The sequence below is a fragment of the Ochotona curzoniae genome, unplaced genomic scaffold (assembly GCF_017591425.1).
Source record: "Ochotona curzoniae isolate NIBS_2020 unplaced genomic scaffold, NIBS_Ocur_1.0 contig_3622, whole genome shotgun sequence".
NCBI lineage: Eukaryota > Metazoa > Chordata > Mammalia > Lagomorpha > Ochotonidae > Ochotona > Ochotona curzoniae.
The window spans coordinates 19768784-19791319 of NW_024465926.1; the positions used below are offsets into that span (position 1 = coordinate 19768784).

The following is a 22536-nucleotide window of genomic DNA, read 5'->3' on the forward strand; positions in this document are numbered from 1 at the left end:
CCCAGCTTCAGTCCTAGGCAAGAGACTGTTCTGGGCCTTTGAGGGGAGTGAACCAATGGGCAGAGGGTCTGTAGTTCTGTCTCAAATTTTAAAAACCACGACAATATAAAGAAGTGAATACAAAGTTAAACACCAGCAAGATAAGGTGCGAACTGGAGTCCAGTCTTCAGTGATTAACTCAGCCTCAGAGCTGAGACTACAAGCCTGGGGATATAGGTCTTAGTTTTTTAATTTTATTTTTATTGAAAAGGCAAAGTTATGGGCCTGGTGCCATAGCCTTGTGGCTAAAGTCTTCACCTAACATACACTGGGATCCAGTAAGGGCACTGGTTCTAATCCCAGTTGGCCCCATTTCCCATCCAGCTCCCTGCAGTCACTTGGGGAGTGAATCATCATCAGATGGAAGATCTTCTCTATATCTCACTTTGCAATAAAAATGAATCTTTTAATAAATAAGTCTTTTTTTAAAAAAAAGAAAGGCAGAGTTACAAAGAGATAGCAAGGGATAGATTTTCCATCCACTGGTTCACTCCCCAGAAAGTTGCCATGGCCCCAGCCTGGTTAGACTGAAGTCAGGAGTTGCTTCTGGATCTCCTGCATGGGTGGCAGGACCCCACTTTGGCCACCTTGCACTGCATTCGCAGGGAGCTGACAAAAGTGGAATAGCCGGGCCTGGCACAGAGGCCTACAGGCCAAAGTCCTCTCCTTGAACACGCCAGGATCCCATTTGGGCTCCAGTTCTAATCCTGACAGCCTTGCTTCCCATTCAGCCTCCTGCTTGTGGCCTGGGAAAACAATTGAGGATGGCCCAAAGCTTTAGGACCCTGTACCCGTGTGGGAGACCTGGAGGGTTCCTGGCTCCTGGCTTGGGATCGGTGCAGCACAGGCTGTTGCACTCACTTGGGGAGTGAATCAAAGGATGGAAGATCTTCCTGTCTCCTCTCTGTATATCTGACTTTGCAATGAAAATAAAATAAATTTTTTTTCAAAAGTGGAATAGCCAAGCCTAGTGAATGACTCAATTGTTAAATCCTCACCTTGCATGTGCCGTAATCCCATGTGGGCACCGGTTCGTATCCCGGCTGCTTCTCATACAGCTCCCTGTTTATGACCTGGGAAAGCAGTAGAGGATGGTCCAAGGCCTTGGGACCCTGTGCTCATGTGGGAGACCTGGAACAAGTTCCTGAGTCCTGGCTTCGGATCAGCTCAGCTCAGGCCATTGCAGCCATACGGGGACAGAGCTGGTGGGCAGAGGATCTTTCTGTCTTTCATTCTCTGTAAATCTGACATTCCGATAAAAATTAAAAAGCGGAATGGCCAGAATACTAGCCAGCTCCATATGGGATGCCGTCATCACAGGCAGTGGCTTTACTCTCCCATGTTGTGACCCATCCCATCATCCAGTTTTTTCAGAAGCAGTTTGCAATCCATGGCTTGCCAGTCTGTGAGCGCTGACAAGGTCCTGTGCTGCTGGTAGCAAACAGCAATGCAGCTGCGTGACTTGAGCCTTTATGCCTGTTCTGTCCCCTACACTTCACGCAAGGAGCTGTTCGGGATGGCACAGTGACTGTCTAAACAATGGAACAGGAATCCTCCCCTGCAGGGGAAAGCAGGCCCAGCTGCTTCTCCCCTTGGCTTCTCCCGTCTCCCTAGGGACACAGTAATCTCTTCCTGGCACAGTGGAGAAGGCTTAGCCGATGGACTGCTGCACCGGATGTCTTCAGGAAAGCGCCTTTGGGAGGAGACGGACTGACTTAGCATCCTGGAAACTGACCAACTGGCTTGGGTATGAACAACTGCTCTAAGTTACCCTATTCTGGTGCAAAAAATGGTTGACACTGACTGCCAACCTCTCGCCAGGCTGAAAAAAGCATCTAGAGCCCGGCGGCGTGGCCTAGTGGCAAAAGTCCTTGCCTTGAACACGCTGGGATCTCATATAGGCGCTGGTTCTAATCCCAGCAGCCCCATTTCCCATCTAACTCCCTGCTTGTCTCCTGGGAAAGCAGTTGAGAATGGCCCAAAACCTTGGGACCCTACACCCACATGGGTGACCCGAAGAAGCTCCTAGCCCCTGGCTTCAAATCAGCTCAGCTTTTGTCATGGCAGCCACTTGTGGAGTGAACCAGCAGATGGAAGATGTTTCTGTCTCTCCTTCTCTCTATAAATCTGACTTTGCAATAAAAATATATAAATCTTTAAAAAACAAGAATAAATAGTAGCATAGTAAATGACCTTGTCAACCCAGTGCGATGACTCAATCAAATAAATCCTCACCTTGCAAGCACCAGAATCCCATATGGGTGCTGGTTTGTGCCCCAGCTACTCCACTTCCCATCCAGATCCCTGCCGATGTCCTGGGAAAGCAGTAGAGGATGACCTAAAGCTTTGGAATCATGCACCTGTGTGCGAGGCCTAAAGAAGCTCCTGGCTTTGGATCAGCTCTGCTCCGGCCATTGTGGTCATTTGGGGAGTGAGCCAGCAGATGGAAGATTTTTGCTGTCTATCTCTCCTTCTCCCTTATAAATCTGGTCTACCTTTCTAATAGAAATAAATAAATCTTTATAAATAAATGAATAACCTCATACATAGGTTAATATATATTCAAGCAAGCTATCAGATGGCTGAATCTGAAGAGCTGGGATCTGAGATGCCACTCCCAGCAGCTGGGCCTGCGTTGAGCTCCTCCAGAAACCAGTTAGCTGTGTGCTGCCAATCTGACAGGTGAGGTGGGACATCTCAGTGTTCTGATGTTCATTTATTTCTGTTTTGGAGAAGATAAAGCATTTTTCGTGTCTGAGATGATTTTTCTCTAAGTGATCCTATCAGTTCTTCCTGTTGTATATGGGAATACAGGTGGTACTGTCCATTTCATAAACCCTCTGACTTTAAGGAGTAGTAACCTTTCTTGACAGGAGTTAGTTGCATTCTGTCCTTGCTATAACAACAAAAAATTACAGAGCAAATTTAGGCTACAGAAACAGGCCTATGTAGTCATGTATACAATGATATCTATGCATTTATTTGTTTATTTTAAAGGTATTTCTTTTTAAAGACATTTATTTTAATTCAAAAGATTGGTTTATGGAGAGAAAGAGAGATAAAGATCTTCCATCTGCTAGTTTACTCCCCAAGTGACTGCAACTGCTGGAGCTGAGCCAGTTCAAATCCAGGAGTCAGGAGCTTCTTCTGGGTCTCCCACGCAGGTGCAGGGTCTTGGGCCATCCTCAACTGCTTTCCCAGGCCACAGCCAGGAGCTGGATGGGAAGTGGATCTGCTGGGACACAAATTGGCACCCATATGGGAAGCTGGTGCTTGAAGGTAGAGGATTAGCACTGGCCCCATATCTAGGCATTTATAAAACTTTTCCTCTCATATTTATACTTTAATTATGTGTTAGTCTATAAGAAGTTCACAGATCCTGCAAACCAACCAAGGCCAGTTCACTCATTCCAGGCAACAGCCAGCTTCCTTCTAAGAACATTAACGTGCTGCTTGGAAAGTTTGATTTATTTTGCTTTTTACAGATACTGTTTGGGGGTCTGGTGCAGTGGCCCAGTGGCCAAATCCTCACCCTGCATTCGCCGGGTTCTATATGGGCACCACAACAGCAAAGCATTTCAGTTCTGTGAAGTCTTCCTAAGCGGTTGGGAGGCAACGTCATGAAGTGGTTAGCAGCTCTAACCTCAGTCAGACATCGCATCACCTGCTCTGCAGAACATGCGGACACCTCCCCTTCTTACAGGTGCACAAACTAAGGCCTGCCTTGCCCATGAATGCACAGTCTGCTTGCAAGTCTGGGGCTCCTTCGCTCTGCTAAAGGCTGCATCTGTCTTTATGACACTTCCGCAAATACAGCCTCCACTCCAGCTTACGAGCCAACACCAATCGAGGCTGGCAGCTGTCTGGTGTCTGCACTCAACGTTCCTCCAACTTCTTCCCAAGCAATGAGAAGCAGGATTTTAACATGCATACACACACCGTGTACAAAGACTGTGCTGTGGGCTGCGTTGTAAGCTCACATTTATCTAAAACAGGACTGGAAACCAAGCACACCCTTAACATTCTGTGGTACACCCCCAGTGGCTGAATGAAGGTAAATCACTCCCAAGACTGGAGGCTCAAGGTCCTCCTGTATTTCAGAAATCTTATGCATGTTTTCAACATGACTTCTTGTAGCAGAGAGGCGGGGGCGGGGAGGGGAACGGAAACCTAACCACACTCGGCAGGCACACCCACATGATCTCCATTGGCCAGAGCAATTTACAAGGTCAACTTAGCAGCAATTTACCTGAAAGTGGCAGGGCAGGGTGCAAATCTCACCCGGGGAAGGACAGCGAGCATGTTAGAGGAGCACTGCCATCTCCCCATGGCAGGTTTCTGGAAGAGGCGAATAGGGCGTCAGAGTACAGGCCGGGCTGCAAGGCACCACATTCCCCAGGAGGAGCTGACATCCGCTTTCATGAAACAAACTTCAGTCTGACACAGGCTTCGCTGTTGCAACCATTTTCTGCTTTTCTTTTCCCTTTAAAAAAAATTGAAAGACTTACTTATTTTCTTATTGGAAAGTCAGATTTGCAGGAGAAGGAGAGACAAAGAAGATCTTCCATCTGCTGGTTCACTCCACAAGTGGCTGCAACAGCCAGAGCTGAGCCTATCTGAAGCCAGGAACCAGCTTCTTCTGGGTCTCCCACGCAGGTACAGGGTCCCAAGGCTTTGGATCTTCCTCCACTGCCTTCCTAGGCCACAAGCAGGGAGCTGGATGGGAAGTGGAGCAGCCAGAACACGAACTGGCGCCCATATGGGATCCAGGCTCATGCAAGGCAAGGACTTTAGCCACTAGGCTACTGTGCTGTCCCCACCCCATTTTTCAAGATGTATTTATTTTCATTGGAAAGGCAGATTTTACAGAGTGATCTTCCAGCTGCTGCAATGACCAAACCAGAGGAGATCCAAAAGCTGGGAATTTCTTCCAGGTCTCCCATGCAGGTGCAGGTTAGGCAGTTTTGGGCCATTCTCCACTGCTTTCCCAGGCCATCAGAAGGGAGCCAGGTCGGAAGTGGAGCAGCCAGGACATGAACCAGCACCCATACAGGATGCCAGTGCTTGCAAGGTTGAGGATTAGCCTACTAAGCTGCTGTGCCAGCCCCTCTGCTTTTCAAAAAAGAAGAAGAATCCTGTAGAGTTGAAGATGTTCAATAGCCTGAGTGTGTGGATATACAATTATGTAGAACTAAATACCCACAAAAAAAATGGGTACATGGGCCCGGCACGGTGGCGCAGTGGTTAAGGTCCTCGCCTTGCACTCCGGGGATCCCATATGGGCGCCAGTTCTATCCCGGCAGCCCCGCTTCCCTTCCAGCTCCCTGCCTGTGGCCCGGGAAAGCAGTCGAGGACGGCCCAAAGCTTTGGGAACCTGCACCCGCGTGGAAGACCCGGAAGAGGCTCCTGGCTTCGGATCGGCATAGCATCCACCGTTGTGCTCACTTGGGGAGTGAATCATCGGACGGAAGATCTTCCTCTCTGTCTCTCCTCTCTGTATATCCGCCTTTCTAATAAAAATAAAATAAATCTTTAAAAAAAAAATGGGCACAGGCAAAATCGGGAAATCCCAGTAACTTCAATGAAGTGGGTTCTGTCCATGCCAGTGTCTTGGGGCTGATACAGGATCTCTTTTTATGATTTATGGCAAATTTATGAAGCTTGGGACTCGCAAGAATCTCTAGGAGGAAGAAGCAGTATGTGCCCTTGCCAAAGATGTCAGCCATAACAATAAAACACACGGGCTGGCCCGGAGGCATGCTGTAGGGTAGAGGAAATCAGGGAGCTGATGGCCAAAATTTCACCTGCGGAAAACTACAACTCCCAGGGTGACCCGCGGCCGCCCAAGCAGGGAGTCATGTGATCCATGCTCACGTGTCTCCGTAGCCGGCTCGGGAATGAAGCGCTTTAGGTAGGTGATAGAAGGTGAAGGTGGTGGGATCCTTAAATCCTGTGATCCGTGGAGCACCCTCCGCAGCGGAGTCCGCCCGGTTCCGTGTAGAGCTGCGGGTCAGTCCTCGCCCCACACCTGCCTTTGCCGTGCAGGCTCCGCGTGTTGGTCTGCTGTCTCCACCTAGTCCTAGGCCGGGATCGAGTCCCAGGGCTCCTCCCTATTTTATGCCCCTTGGTAGCCCACCTATCAGCAGATCTGGGGATTGGCCCCTTCTGCCCTGCTCCGTGTGCACCGTGGCGCACCTCCCAATACAGCTCACCCTTCATATTTCGGAGCCCCTGGTTGGACGGGGAAGCCGTTCTTCTTGGGATTCGCCGGGCCTACAGCCGTGATTACATTCCTGCCCTGAGCCCTGAGCATCGGGTTTCCAGTGCTGGCACGACCACTGCTCCTTCCCCTCCGCGCTATCTGTCCTGGCGCCCCGTTCAGTGAGGAGCCAGTCTTCCCGGCCCCCTCCACTCTGCCAAAGCCAACAGGGAGGCAACCCAAACTTTTCTCTCCTCTGACAGCAGATTTGCAGTTTAGAGAAAGAAGCAGCTGGGACTGGAGCGAGACGTGGGGAGAATCAGACCTGGGAGTTCTCAGAAGAAGCCACCCCCTCCGCTGTGGTGCAGCAGGTGAGCCAGGAGGCATGTGGCAAGTAGTGGGGGAGGGGAGTGGGAGCTGGGGATCTGGGACCATGCCCGCGCATGAGCTGCAGAAGGACCGCAGCCTTGGCTGCTGCGTGACGGAGATGGCACGGCGCTGGGACAGAGGTGCCGGAGGGAAGGATGCTATTCTAGGTCTCTTTGGTCAGCTGGCTCTGGAAACGTGTGTTAGGGGAGGCGGTGAGCAAGGCAGAGCCGGAGCTGCACTGGAAGCCTGGCCATCCCAGGACTCTGCCTTGACTGCTCGTGGCTTTGATTTTCTGCTGAGCTGTGCAGAACCCGAGTGGCAGGTTGCGTAAAAGGAAGAAGTCCTGTGGCGTTGGCGTGACATGTTTGGATTTGGAGGCAGAAGAGGGAAGTCTCCTCTGGGGCCGGATCACTTGGTCCCGTGCCTGCTGGCAGGTGTCTGCGAGCACTCAGCGGGTCCACGTTCTGCTCCATGCATGTGCAGTTCCCAGCAGCAGGAACCACAGAAAGCATCCGGGAGGCGAGGGCTGAGAGCAGGGCGGGGAAGGGGCTGGCTCTGTAGTACTCAGTGGTGGCTCAGTTACCACGCTGGCTCTGGTTGGCTGCAGGATAAAAGCAGGGAGGGGCCGCTAGAGAACAACATGCTGATGTAGTCTGAGCACCCTGGGAGTGGGGCTCAGGACCCAGGAGACTGGCACACAGCAACAGCCTGGGCGTGGTGACCCAGAGCAGTCTCTGCTCCCTTTGTTTCTTTCTTTTTTAAGTTTTTAAGAATTTTTTAAAAGATGTATTCATTTTTTTGTAGCAAAGTCAGATTTACAAAAAAATACAAAGAGAAAGACCTGAGATGATCCCAAACCTGGTGAAGTTTCTTTGGAGATCCCTCCAACTGAACTGCTGATCTCAGAACCCCAACCATGAAGAGACTATGTCAGCCAGTGAATTCTGAATAGGTTTCATTGGGAGTGGAACGGCGAGACTGGCAGCAAATCAGAACTGTTGAACTGTCAAAACTGCTTGAGCAGGACCCTTGGAGCATGCCTCACATCGGGGACCTGGGATGGGTGGGAGGCTGGGTGGGGCTTTTCCCTTTGTTTCTCCCCTGAGCCCAGATACAGAGGGAAAAAATTATATTAGTATGGAAACAATGGTATTACCCACTTTCCTATAGCCCTTGACCCTTTGTACCCTAATCAACTATGTAAGATTATAAAAAAAAAAGAGAAAGATCATCCATCCAGGCCCAGAAGATCTTATTCTCTGTCTCTCCTCCTTTCTGTATATCTGACTTTCAAATAAAAATAAACTAATCTTTTTTAAAAACAAAGAAAAAAATGGTTCACTCCCCAAAAAGCAACAGCCAGAGCTGAGCTGATCCGAAGCCAGGAGCTAGGAACTTCTTCCGGGTCTCCAACACGGGTGCAGGGTCCCAAGGCTTTGGGCCATCCTCAACTGTTTTCCCAGGCCACAAGTAGGGAGCTGGATGGGAAGTGGAGCTGCCGGGATTAGAACTGGCGCCCATAAGGGACCCCAGAGCGTTCAAGGAGAGAACTTAAGCCACTAGGCCACCACACCAGGCCCTAGACCTCAGTTTTAACCGGTTCTCTGCTGCCTGCTTCGTGGGGGTCAGCTTTATGTGAAGAGGCACTTACAAATATAGTAGGAGGAGTGATCCTTCATCAAGTGTTACCCTGTCTAATGTTAACATACTCCTCATAGGAACTTTTATTGTTAATTAATTTATTTATTTGAAAGGTAGAGTTACAAAGGAAGAGACAGAGAGAACAAGGTCTTCCATCCTCTGGTTCACTTTGCTAATGGCCCCAGTGACTGGAGCTGTGCCAGTCCAAAGCCAGGAGCAAAGATCTAGTTCAGGGGGCTTGTCCTCCACTGCCTTCCCAAGCCAGAGGCAGAATCAGAATCAGAGCTGAATCAGAAGTGGAGCGGCGAGGGCTTGAACTGACATTCAAATCAATCATATGGGCTGTTGGCACTACAGATGGAGACTGAGCTTGCTATAGCACAGCACCAGTGCCAAGGCAACCTGTGAGAAGTGATGTGACTTGTTCAAGGCCCCACAGGCTTGAAGTAGAGCAGTCCACATTCTGGGTTGGAGGCCTGGATCACAGCCCCTGCACATTCAAAGCCGCTGTTGGCCTGGGAGTGTGGACTTGGTCCTTTGAGACCACTGTTTGTCTTGGCGATCTCAGGCTGTGAGGTGAGCATAGAGAACCCTGGAAGCCACACTTCAGGGCTGGGCTCCTCCAGATACCGGGACATTCCCTCCTCCCAGGTTTCCTGGAGGACAGGCTCAAAACAAAACCACAGTTCACTTATTTACCCAGAGTAGAGGGACTGGATCAGATGACAAGCCCATTGTCCCTGTTCAGCTTCTTGGGCCCAGGGCTTGGACAAACACAGATGGGTATATTGGGTCATTTAGGCCTGGGTCGGGGGACTGGTGTTATGGCATATCAGGTAAAGCCAAAGCCACTGCCTTCAACACCAGCATGCCATAGGGGCACTAATTCAGGTCCCAGTGTCTGCACTTGTGATCCAGCTCCCTGCTAATGGCATTACAGCCATCTGGGAGTGTGAACCAGTGGATGGAAGATCTTTCTCTCTCTCTCTCTCTCCTCCCTCTATCACTCTTTCAAATAAATAAACAAGCCTTTTTAAGAAATTCTCATTGGAAAAAAAATTCTTATTGAATGGCCCGACATGGTTGCCTACCGAATGAAGTCCTCACCTTGCATGCACCAGGATCCCATATATGTGCCATTTCATGTCCTGGCTGCCCCACTTCCCATCCAGCTCCCTGCTTGTGGCCTAGGAGGGCAGTTGAGGATGGCCCAAAGCCTTGAGACCCTGCACCTACATGGGAGATACAGAGGAAGCTCCTGGCTCCTGGTCATTGTGACCACTTGTGGAGTGAACCAGCAGATGGAAGATATTTCTCTCTGTCTTCCATTCTCTATAAATCTGACTTTGTAATAAAAATAAATAAATCTTTAAAAGAAAGAAAGGAAGGAAGGGAAGAAAGAAAGAGATTCCTATGGAAACAATGGTCTTTACCCACTTTCCTGGAACCCTTGATCCTTTGTGCCCTAAAACTAAGATCATCAAAATAAAATAATAATAATAAAAAGAAAAAGAAATCCCTGTTGAGTCTGGCTTGGGTTTGAATACTAGCCCCAGCACTGACTGCCGTAGGATCCAAGGTTGAGTGCTCAGTGATTGTACAATTGAGTCTGCTCAATGGGGACAGTCATGTGGACCTTTTAGGGTCATGCTGATAACATAAAGCTTGCTAGCCAGTGGTAACAATAAGCATCACATGTTGTGGTGTTGCATCATAGAGCAAGTCTCCTAGTCCCTGAGACAAGGCTGAGAGGAAGCCAGCCTGGGCAGTAACAGGGACCTGAGGGCTCCAAGAGGAGCCCAGCAAGTTGGATGTTAGAGGTGACTGGGCAGCAGGGGCTGGTAGCATTCCATAGCCAGCATCACTCACTATCTGCCTGAGGACACAGCTGTCACTGGGATGCGACACTTGTGTCACAGGACAAGGGTGAGAGTTGGCCTGAGTTTTGACGCACTTGAGTACCACATAAGGTTAACACTCTGGGCTGCAGGGAGGCCCCCACTGTTGTTGGCGAGGACTCCTCTTCAGAGCCTGTGGTGTGGAAACAGGCTGGGAAGCCAGAGCGATCTGGATCCAGATCCTGCACAGCGACTTACTTGTCTGGGGCCCTGGGTCTGTGATGTTGACCTCTGGCCCTTTGGATCACGAGGCCCATTGAGTGAGCTAAGGCACGCCCATGGCACACCTGCCCAACACGTGAGCTCTGTGCAGCTCGGACGTTAGTGCTCCCATTCATGTTCAACATCTTATTTACCCTGCTTGTCCAGGAGGCTGCAGCAGGCAGGGTTTGCGGTTTGCATGTTTCTGCCTCTGCCGCCCATTACTATGGCACTCCATGGCCCATTCTACTCAGAACTGCTTGCCTGTATGGATCCTAACCCTGTGCTGCAGCTTCCCCAACCTAGGATAACAGCAGTGCCACTCTTTGTCCCAAACAGGCTGCCCAGGGGATGTGGTCGTGAGGCAGAGCCCTCATCGCCTGCAAGAAGCCAACTCCTGGGGCCATGGCCCAGGTCAGCATCAATAGTGACTATGGCGAGTGGGCCCTGAGTGCTGATGCTGGGGAGCGAGCCCGACTGCTGCAGAGCCCTTCTGTGGACACAGCACCCAAGAATGAGGGGGATGCCTCTCCCGGGGGCCCGGGCTCAGGCACCACCTCCACGCTGGGAGCCATCTTCATTGTTGTCAACGCCTGCCTGGGCGCAGGACTGCTCAATTTCCCAGCAGCCTTCAGCACAGCCGGGGGCGTGGCAGCAGGCGTCACCCTGCAGATGGTGAGTGTGCCAGCCTGGAAGGCAGAAGTACATGGTGGGGCAGGGGCAGGTGGGCTTTATGCCTTTCCAGGGAAGCGTTCAATCAGGGTCTTCCATCCTGCACACACATCAGACATTATCCATCTATTCCAGCTTTTCCTTCCTCTAGGCCCCCATGAAACTTCAGAGAGGGATTTGATTGTCACTTGTGTTTTTTTTAAGAGTTAAAATGACTTTGTGATTATGTTGGAAAAGATCACCCTCATCATTTGGAACTACATAGTGAAGTATTTACTGATGAAATTATTTGATCACTTCTGTTTGCCTGAAAAATAATCCAGAGTAGGAAAGGGAATAAGATGGAGCAAGATAGGCCATATATGAGTCGCCTTTGAACTTGAGATACTTGGAGATCTTTTGCACTGTTCTACCACTTCAGTTTTTTTTTTTTTAAGTTTCTTTTTTTAAAGATTTATTTATTTTTATTGAAAAGTCAGATACACAGAGAGCTGGAGAGACAGAGAGGAAAATCTCTCATCCAATGATTCACTCCCCAAGTGACTGCAATGGTCCAAGCTGATCCAATCAGAAGCCAGGAGCCTCCTTTGGGTCTCCCATGCACGTGCAGGGTCGCAAGGCTTTGGGCTGTCCTTGACTGCTTTCCCAGGCCACAAGCAGGGAGCTGGATGGGAAGCGAGTCCACCAGAATTAAAACAGGCGCCCATATGGAACCCTGGCATGCAAGGCAAGGACTTTAGCAACTGGGATACTGTGCCAGGCCCTTAAGTTATTTTTATAGGGCTCAACGCGATAGCGTAATAGTTAAGGTCCTCACCTTGAATGCGCCGGGATCCCTTATGGGTGCAGGTTCTAATCCCAGCAGTGCCACTTTCCATCCAGCTCCCTGCTTGTAGCCTGGGAAAGCAGTCGAGGATGGCCCAGAGCCTTGGGATCCTGCACCTGTGTGGGAGACCTGGAGGAAGCTCCTGGCTCCTGGCTCCAGATCTGCACAACACCGGCCATTGCATCCACTTGGGGAGTGAATCAACGGACGGAAGATCTTCCTCTCTGTCTCTCCTCCTCTCTGTACATCTGCCTTTCCAATAAAGTAAATAAATCTTTTAAAAAAGTTATTTTTATAAAACTTTTGAATCTTAAAGAAAATTTCCACTCTGCACCCTCTAGCAGTCTTATAAAATTGCCCACTTGAGTGGACCCTCAGAGCATCAGGGACCTGGGATGGGTGGGGCTTCTCCCTTTTTTTCTCTCCCCTTGCCCTAGATACAGAAGAAAATAATAATAATAACTTAGAGGCAGTGATCTTACCCACTTTCCTGTAGCCCTTGACCCTTTGTGCCCTGATCAACTATGTAAAGACTGTCAAAATAATTACAAGAAAAACCTGCCCCGTGAGATGAGACCCCTTTCTCCAGCCTGCTTTGGGCACTGGCTGGGTAGCTGTGTGATGAACCCAAGTGGCCCTTGGCATCCAGGCCTTTCCCATAGCACCTTGTTCTGCCCCCGCCCACAGGGCATGCTGGTCTTCATCATCAGTGGCCTTGTCATCCTGGCTTACTGCTCCCAGGCCAGCAATGAGAGGACATACCAGGAGGTGGTGTGGGCTGTGTGTGGCAAGCTGACAGGCGTGCTGTGCGAGGTAGCCATTGCTGTATACACCTTTGGCACTTGCATCGCTTTCCTCATCATCATCGGAGACCAGCAAGACAAGAGTAAGGTTCCCTCTAGGTTCCCGTTTCATCTCTCCCCCTTCAGTCCTGGGGATCCCGAGAGAAGGGGAGGGAAACGGTACCCAGGCTTTCTTGGGACCACCCAAGAGTCCTTCTCACAGGTTGCTGGGCCCAAGAGACGGGAGAGGGTGCTGCCAGGGTTCCCCTCAGCACAAGGGCCATGCACTATTGTGGCCTGGCGTGACATTTCCTCCTCCCTCCCTGTGCAGTAATAGCTGTGATGGCAAAGAAGCCAGATGCAGCTGCTGACGGCCCCTGGTACATGGACCGCAAGTTCACCATCAGCCTCACAGCCTTCCTCTTCATCCTACCCCTCTCCATCCCCCGTGAGATTGGCTTCCAGAAATATGCCAGGTAAGGAGGCCCCACCCAGCCTGTGCCAGACAGAAATTCTGATCATAGACAGCTTGAGGCCCAAGGGCTGCTGAGAGCCAACCCCATCCTCCACACTACCTCACCTTCCTAGGCAAAGCAGACTGGACCAGGGTTGCAGAGTCCCAGGCTTAAGACCTTCTTTCTCTGTCCATGACAAGGGGGACAATATCCTCTTGCATTCATGAGTCAGTCAGTTCTAAATATGCCATGTCAGAGAAGGGGTGAGGGAGAGCTGGAATGGGATGTGGATTCTGCTGGCCTTGACTTTGGATCTGGGGTGGATGGGGTCTGTGAGATTTGGAGACCGCCAGCCTGCCAGCATCTTTGACACAGTGTGGTGTGAAGGAGAGAGCCCAGCTTCCTGGCTCCATGTCTGTAGAGCTGAGGGATTCCAGTCTGTAAAGGAGTCCCCCTTGGCTGTCTCCAAGGTCCCTAGAAGTCTCAGCATCGCAGTATCTATCCTCCAAGTGCTTAACTTACATTGTCACCGGATTCTCCGAGGCCGGGTTCCGAGGACAGCCCTTGCCAAGTTTGGGCTCCTCTGAAATCCCAGATGTGCTCTGGATCCCAGCTCTCCAGAAATGCCCAGCAAGTCCCCATTCCCTGGCCAGCTCCCTCCCCGCTCGATCAGTTCTCAGATATTTTCCAAGTGTCTTTAGGCACAATTGCCCTGGTGTTCAGTGTGCACCTGTGGTCACCAGAGTTGCAGGTGGGCAGCCCTGAGGGGAAAAGCAGAGAAGAAACAACTCGGTCTCTCCCTCCCTCAGCTTTCTGAGCGTCGTGGGCACCTGGTATGTCACCGCCATCATTATCATCAAATACATCTGGCCAGATAAAGAGATGACTCCTAGGGACATCCTAACCAGGTAGGTGTGGCCTCCCAGGAGACATCTGGGCTAGAGGCCACCAGCTGGGGCCAAGCTTTCGGAGGCCACACAGGTGCCCTTCCTGAGGCCTATAAAGTCACTCATTAGGGCTGTCTGTGGCCACAGTAGGAAGAAGGCTGGAGAACCAAATGGTGGGATACCGTGCCACTAACAGTCAACAGATGAACCAGTGTGGGACTGCCAAGGGGTAAACGTACCTCTTCCCAACTTGGGCTTATCTGTGATTTTCATAGGAGGGCGACTTGGGTCTATCATCTAAAGAGGGGGGGAAAAAATCTGGGACAAACCAGAAACAGACATCAGTTCAGAAGCCAAGAATTCTGCACTGTTAATTCCCCAAGGACCTTGTAGAACCTTAGGGTGCTGACTCATTGGGTCTCCTGTGAGACCCCTTCCCAGATGAAGGCAGGTTACATGTGGAGAACTGCAGGTGGCTGGAGGCAGTGGTGGGATGGATGAAGAGTCAGGCCTGGGGCCTGTGGGTGGTCCCAAGTTCTTCTTAAGTAGCAGCACCTCATGTGTTTTTCCACAGGCCGGCTTCCTGGATGGCTGTATTCAATGCCATGCCTACCATCTGCTTTGGATTTCAGGTGCTACTTGCAAGGTCCCCACTGTACCCTTAGCTTACCCCTGCCATGGGATGAAATCCCATTACATGGAATAGAGGGGATCCTGGGAGGAAAGATGGAGCAGGGATCCTAAGACAAGACCCTTTATCCTTAAGGTCTTTTTATTTGTTCATTTGTTTTATTTAAGATTTGCTTACTCGGAGGGGTAAAGGTACAGGGAGAGGCAGAGAGCTCTTCTTCCACTCACCTGTTCACTTCCCAAGTGCCCACAGCTGGGCCTGGGCCAGGACAGAGCAGACCTAGGAACTCCCATCAGGGTCTTTCATGTGGATAGCAGGAAGCCAAGTACTTGGGCCACCATCTCATGCCTTTCCAAGCACATTATCAGGAAGCATTATAGGAGGTGGAGGAGCCGAGCTCAAACTGGTCCTCCCATGTGGTTTTCTGGCATCCCAAATGGCAACTTACCATGTTGCACCACCACACCCACCCCAGTCCCTGTCATCTCTGTCCTCAGGGTACCTCCCTTTAGAAACTGGGGGTGAGGTCCCTCTCCCCCATGACCATGTGCTTCACACGAACAGTGCCACGTGAGCAGTGTGCCCGTCTTCAACAGCATGCGGAGGCCCAAGGTGAAAACCTGGGGCTGGGTGGTGACAGCCGCCATGGTCATTGCCCTCGCTGTCTACATGGGCACAGGTGAGTGCTCCCACCCTCCCACGTTGAGTTCCGGGGTCCTCTAGCCACAACTGTCTGGGGAGACAGCCCTGTGCTTCCAGCATGACAAAACTCTTCTGTGGGCCCTGGCTGGAACTTGCCTTGGGAAGTGTGTGGCTACCCATTCACTTCCCAGTTTCCATTGCTACTAAGTGTAGGGAGCTGTTCTCAGCATGGGGAATGCCACAGGAGACAGTAAGACCTGGTCCTGCACTGGTGGCATTGATGCCCTGTGGCCAGAGTCGGTGGGGCACTTGCGACAGTGGCTGGTGCCATGGTGACCATGAAGCCCAGAAGATGCACATGGAATGGGGGCAGGGCCAGATTGGGGGGTGATTGAAAGCCCCTCTCTGAGGAGGCTGCATTTGAAGAAGCCCCAAATGATGAGCAGGAGCTAGAACATGAGAAGTTAGGAGCAGTGTTTTCTTTAAAAAAAAAAAAAAAAAAAAAAAAAAAACAAGATTTATTTTCACTGGAAAGGCAGATTTATAGAGAGGAGGAGAGACAAAAGACAAAAGAGTTCCCATCCACTGGTTCACTCCCTAAATGTCTGCGATGGCTAGAGCTGAACCGATCCAAAGCAAGGGGCCAAGAGCTTCTTCCTGGTCTCCCAAATGCAAGTAGGGTCCCAAGGCTTTGGGTTGTCCTCCCTGCTTCCTCTAAGCAGGGAGCTGGATGGGAAGTAGAACAGTCAGGACACAAACTGGTGCCAATATGGGATGTCAGCACTTGCAGGTAGAGGACTAGCCAGTTGAGCCATCACACCAGCCCCGGGAGAGGCATGTTGCAGATGGAGGAACCGCACAGTGCCACACACACGGGGGTCTGTGTGGCTGGAGTGCTGTGTTTACAGGTAGTGGGCAGGGAAGCCAGGTTCATGGCTTGGAGCAGATGTTGGTGGGAGCCAAGAAGCAGCATCTTGACCTGGGGTGTGTGGGAGACAGGCTTGACCACTGAAAAAAGTGCTGAGAGGTGAGGGCCAGGAAGAATTGTGTGTTGTTCCTGCTGTGGTGGAGCCGCAGGGGCCACCTGCACCCATAGCCGGGAACAAGGGCTGCAAAGAGCGTCCCTCTTCCCCCAGGGCTCATTAGGTGGAGCAGGCAGACAGGCAGGGAGAAAATGGAGCGAGGGGATGTGAGTGAAGGTCCTAGCAGGGGTGATGGGGGCTGGGCTGGGCAGGGCCGAGTTCTCCAAGCTGAGACCCTAAAAATGACTGGATGGTAATGCAAGGAGCTGGGCAGATGATGGGTCACCCAGAGGCTCCAAGATGGGAGCACAGTGGGCGTGTTCAGGGTCGGCAGAGAGATGCATGAGGCCGGAAAGAGAAGGCCTTCTCTGCAGACCTTGCGGAGACCAGACCCCTTCCACCTTCCCCGGCTGCCCCGACTCACACCTCTCTCCCGGCCACAGGCATCTGCGGCTTCCTGACCTTCGGGGCTGCCGTGGACCCGGACGTGCTCCTGTCCTACCCGTCGGAGGACATGGCGGTGGCCGTGGCCCGAGCCTTCATCATCCTGAGCGTGCTCACCTCCTACCCCATCCTGCACTTTTGTGGGCGGTGAGCCATCACCCCTCCCTTGTGCTGCTGGGGCCCTGTGAGTGCATGCTGTGTGGTCCTTACACCCTGTGTGCATTGGCCCAATGCCACAGAAGGAAGACTGACCGCTGTGCTGGCCACCGCAGCCCCGAGTCCTCAGGATCCCTAGGCCCTAGCCTTGCCTGAGCTTTCATGCAGACATCCTCAGGGGAACCCCAGGCCATGACTGCCTTCTAAGGGAAATAACTGGTGCTTTCCGACCAGGCCCGCAAAGCACCAAGCCCCTCCCAGCCAGCGTCTCATCCATTACCCTTGGCCACCGCAGCCCATTCCCCAAGGCAGCATATGGAGGCTTTACCCACGGGCTACCCAGGGAGGGCTCTGGCTGCTGGAAGCCAGCACCTGGCGGAGGGGGGTTTGGAGGGGCGTTACCAGGGGCGCCCCTGAGCCGCTTTCTGTGGACAGGGCGGTGGTGGAAGGCCTGTGGCTGCGCTACCAGGGGACGCCAGTGGAGGAGGACGTGGGGCGGGAACGGCGGCGGCGGGTGCTACAGACGCTGCTCTGGTTCCTGCTCACGCTGCTGCTGGCGCTCTTCATCCCGGACATCGGCAAGGTCATCTCCGTGGTCGGAGGCCTGGCCGCCTGCTTCATCTTCATCTTCCCAGGTTCGGATCCCCCCACGCCGGGGGACGGCCCTGAGCTTGCATCCCCTCAGACCCAGACCTGAGTCAGGAGCCGGCCCTGCTCTTCCTGGCAGCCATTGCTCCTTGGCCCTCAGCATCCCGCCAGCTCTCTCTGTGGCACCCTGTGGGGGGGAGGGGTCTGTGACGACACCCTGAGGCCACCATTCAGCAGCCTGCATCCCGCACCCCGTCTGCTGCCAGAGCCCAAGGAGCTCTCCTGCCCACCAGCCACAACTCCCACCTGTGCCCTAGCTTATCACCAACCGAGAGGTTACTCCCATAAGCCCTTGATACTTTGCCTGGATCAGCGGGAGCCCCATGGGCTCAGAAAGACACTGAAAGGCAGCTGAGGTGTGGGCTGCACGGAGCCATCATGTGGGGCCCTGCGGGTCTGCCAAGCACCCCTGGCAAGACGGATGCCAGGCCAGCAGCTGCCTCCCCCAAGGGGGATGGGGCAGGAGGAGAGAGGGAATGTCCCTGCCCCGCAGACTCTCAGGGTCCCCTCTTCCTTCCCAGGGCTCTGCCTCATCCAAGCCAAGCTGTCAGAGATGGAAGAAGTCAAACCAGCCAGGTAAAGCAGAACCCAGCCTGGGGTCCTCTCAGGGAGACAGTAGGTGGCACTGGCAGGGGGAAGGAAGTGGGTGCTGGGAAGTCTTAAAATGGGCTGCATTAAGAGACTTGGGAGTTTTAAGATATGCTTTATGAAATTAGGTCTTGGGCCCAGCACAGTATCCTCATTTTTTAATTTTTAAAAAATTTTAATTAAATCTTTGAGGGCCCAGCATCGTAGCCTAGTGGCAAAAGTCCTCACCATGCATGCACTAGGATCCCATATGGGCGCTGGTTCTAACCCTGGCAGCTCCACTTCCCATCCAGCTCCCTGCTTGTGGCCTGGGAAAGCAGTCGAGGACAGCCCAAAGCCTTGGGACAGTGCACCCGTGTGGGAGACCTGGAGGAAGTTCTAGGCTCCTGGCTTTGGATCGGCACAGCACCAGCCGTCACGCTCACTTGGGGAGTGAATCATCCGATGGAAGATCTTCCTCTCTATCTCTCCAGCTCTCTGTATATCTGACGTTGTAATAAAAATAAAATAAATCTTTTTAAAAAAAGATTTATTTATTTGAAAGAGAGCGAGAGAGAGACAGAGAGATCTTCCACTGTTTCACCACCCAAATGACCAAAGCGGCTGGAACTGAGCTGATCTGAAGCCAGGGCCTTGGAATTTCTTCTGGGTTTCCCACAAATGTTCAGGGACCCGAGGACTTGGACCGATTTTCCTCTCCTTTCCCAGGCATGTTAGCAAGGAGCTGGATGGGAAATGGAGCATCTACGACTTAAACTAGCACTCATGGGATGCCAGTGCTTCAGACAGAAGCTTAGCTTGCTATGCCATACTGCCATTCCCAGTATTTTTTAAAAAATATTTATTTACTTTTATTGTAAAATCAGATTTACAGAGAGAAGGAGAGACAGAAAGATCTTCCATCTGCTAATTCACTCCCAAAGTGGTCACAACAGCTGGAGCTGAGCCAATCTGAAGCTAAGAATCAGGAAATTCTTGCGGGTCTCCCAGATGGGTGCAGGGTCCCAAGGCTTTGGGTTGTCCTCTTCTGCTTTCCCAGGCCACAGACAGGGAGCTGAAAGGGAAGAGGAGCAGCTGGGATACAAACCAGCACTGATATGGGATCTCGGCTCATGCCAGATGAAGGCTTTAGCCACTAGGCTACTGTGCTGGGCCCACCGGTATTTTTCTTTTATAAATTTTTATCTGTGATAGCCATCACAATTTTAAAAATAATGGACTGTAGAAAAGAAGTGACGTCCCTCATCTTCACTGATCACCTCTACCCCCATCCTGTATCATTCTGAAACGGCTCTGATACCAGCTTTCTCAGCCGCTTCCCTGCGAGTCTGGGTGTGTCTGCGCACAGTGCTGTACGCGCGTGTCAGTGGTTTCATGGCAGACACGTTTTCCAGCAGCTTCCCCGCTCCCTGCCTTTCAACCGTGTCTCGGTCATCACTCCGTCAGCAGAAGGTCTGGGGGAGGCACGCACTATGGTGTAGCCGGCGAAGCCACACCTTGCAAGGCCGTTGTCCCATTTCAAAATGCTGCTTCAGTCCCAGATACTGCTTCCCGTTCAGCTTCCATCAGATGTGGTACTTGCCACCCACACGGGAGATCAAGGTGCATTGGCCGGGCCCAGCCCTGGTTATTGTGGCCGTTTGGGGAGTGAGCCAGTGGGAGAAGATCTCTTTCTTTCCCTGTCTCTGTTGCTCTGGCTTTCGAATAAATTTGTGAGTAAACTTTAAGGGAAAAAAAAAAAAGATTTAATGGCTGCAAGGTCTTCAGTTATATAAATGCTGACATTTGAAAGGTACAGCGAGAGGCAGATCTCAGGTTACTTGGTTCAATCCCAGAATATGTGCAACAGCCAGGTCAGGACCAGTCTAAAGCCAGGAACCAGAAACTCCAGCCTGGTCTGCTACGTGGAAGCAGCGTCCCAAGCACTTGAGCTGTTAGCTGCTGCCTTCCTGGCTCATTAGCAGGAAGCTAGACCTGAAGCAAAATGTCTGAGACTCAAAACAGGCAGGATGATACAGGATGCAGCGTGCTGGTCTGCGGCTTATCCCACTGTACCACAGCCTGTGGACATTTTTATATATCTGTTCCAGGGTTTGAGTAGAACCTTTTTTTTAAACTACCTATTTTACTAATTTCAAAGACAGTTACAGAGAAGGAAAGATACCATCCCTGCTTTATTCCCCAAATAGCCACTGTGGTTGGGGCTAAACCAGGCCAAAACCAGAAGCCAGGTGCTTCTGTGGCATCTCCTCCGTGGGTGCAGGGGCCCAACGCTGAGGCTGTCTTCCTCTGCTTTCCCAGGCTACGTTAGCAGAGAGCTGGGTGGGGGGGTCTCAAGCCAGCACCTAAGTTTGAGAGTCTGGCATTGCAAGCACCAACTTACTCCGCTACACCGTAGCCCTGGCCCCCCACCCCTGCTTTTTGTGCCTTTTATTATTGTTACTATGGAAACATTAACCAATTGATGTGCTTTTTCCTGAACATCTTTTCCCATTGGGAGGCCTGCATTCTAACCCAGGACCTGCCCCTGTTGTGCTGTGCCCAGTCCGTCTTGACCTCCTTACCTGGAAGCCAGGGATAACACTCCTGACTACCTGGTGTGTTTGGGCTGTCCTTGGGAACTGAGCAGGAGAAGTGGTGTGACTGCAGGAACCAACTATTAACTCCATTGGTGTAGCCAGGTGATGGGATGATTGCTCAGACCTCTGTCACCCTCTGCCCTACAGCTGGTGGGCGCTGGTCAGTTATGGAGTCCTCTTGGTCACCATGGGAGCCTTCATCTTCGGCCAGACCACAGCCAACGCCATCTTTGTGGATCTCTTGGCATGATCGCTGCCTCCCAGGAGACCCGGGGCCTCTGCTGCTGGACCCAGGAAGCTGTCTCCAAGAACCATGGGACTACCCCAAGGATGACATCCTGCCATCGGGCTGGACTGACATCTGTGCATCCCTCCCTGGGAGCAGTTCCAAGCAGAATCGGGCCCCACACCTCTGGACAGCTCGGACCTCCTTCCTCCCTGCTCTCCAGTCCTGGCAGTGTGGGGGTGATGGCAGAAGAACTGTCTCCTATCTCAGAGAAGCCTAGAACCCAGCAATGGCAGAGGAAGGAGGAAGCCGGTCTCACTTCCCGCTGTGAGCAAAGGGCCGCCCCCACCAGGCTCCACAGAGCCACCTGTCCGGGCTAGGGCCACATTCACTCCTGTAGGCTTAGCACCCGCTCCTGCCCGTTGGCACCGGGGCTTCCTCTGCCCCTCCCGAGGGAGCGCTGAAACCACACAAACATGCAGAGGCGAGTGGATTCAGGCCTGCCTATCCCACAACCCCCACTGCACCCGCCAAGAGGCCCCCGCAGCCTCCCTCCTGTGGCTAATTGACCCTTCCCAAAGCTGCAGGGTCCCCACCCTTCCTCTGTCTCCATTCCCAGTGGTCCCAGCTCATCTCCCTTCCTCTTCAGACATCACCAAGTCTAATGTTTACAAACGGTGCCAGCCTGGCCCCGAAACCAGGGCCCGCCTCGTGCCGCCACGGTGCTGTGTGTATTGCTCCGTTAGCTTTTCCACAGGCAGGCAGGGGAAGTCCGCTTTTCTCTGCCAGACTCTGGGTGGCCTTGCTTAGAGGTGCCAGGGCAGGCAGTGGAGAGAGCCTCCAGCTGGCCAGGATCAGAGGAAAGTTCAAGGGCGTTTCCCTTAGCACCTCCCTTCTCCCCCAGCCAGACCTACCCTGATCAGATAGAGAGGGCTGCAGCTGGGTTGGCACTGAGGGGGTCACTTGGAGCCCAGTCCCCACCCTTGCTGGGGCTGCTCGCTCACACCTCCATCCACCCAGCCCCCATCACTGCTTCACCTCCTGACCATTCTCCCTGGGTAGCTGCCTCCTCTCACCTAAAGGTTTTCTGGGGCTGGGAGGATGCCAGACCCTATTAGCATCATTGCCCTCAGTGTCTATCAGTGGCCTGTCAGTCACATTGAATCCTCCCTGGATTCTTGTCCCAGGCAGGATGTGTAGGGTCATCCTCCCACCCATACACCTGTTTGAACCACCACGGCCCTTCACCTGTCCGTCCAGGTACCCAGTCGGGCTTCTGTGTCCTGGAACCCCAGCATTTCCGTGGGCTGTCCTGCCCCGATCCTCAAGATTGTGTCACACAGCCCTCCTGCCCATCCTCCCCAGCCAGGACAGTTTGATCTAAGGCAAGGAAGCCAGCCAGAGGCAGCTCGCCCGGAGCTCAGCCTGCAACCTGACAGCCGCCTTTCCCCACGTCCCTTCTTGCCCGGGGGCCAGCCCCTCCCCCTCTGCTGTCTTCCCAGCCCCACACCACCCCTGCTAGCATCCATCACCGGAAGACAGCCCACAGGCAGGTCTGCACAACCTGCTTATACCCCCATTTCACACATAGGCAGGCCCCAGTAAGAGCAGAGAAGGAGCTAGAATCTGGC

General features: G+C 52.4%; 1 protein-coding gene across 1 annotated transcript; it reads left to right on the forward strand.

The window, feature by feature from the left end:
• The first annotated feature begins 6506 nt into the window (after positions 1-6506).
• On the forward strand, positions 6507-21044 carry SLC38A7 (solute carrier family 38 member 7). The gene is made up of 11 exons (XM_040982606.1): positions 6507-6609; positions 10687-11022; positions 12533-12731; positions 12959-13103; positions 13892-13990; positions 14544-14601; positions 15165-15279; positions 16708-16855; positions 17300-17499; positions 18034-18088; positions 20827-21044. The coding sequence occupies exons 2-11, from the start codon at positions 10753-10755 to the stop codon at positions 20927-20929; spliced, it is 1392 nt and encodes a 463-aa protein (XP_040838540.1). The 5' UTR covers positions 6507-6609; positions 10687-10752; the 3' UTR covers positions 20930-21044.
• Positions 21045-22536: the final 1492 nt, after the last annotated feature.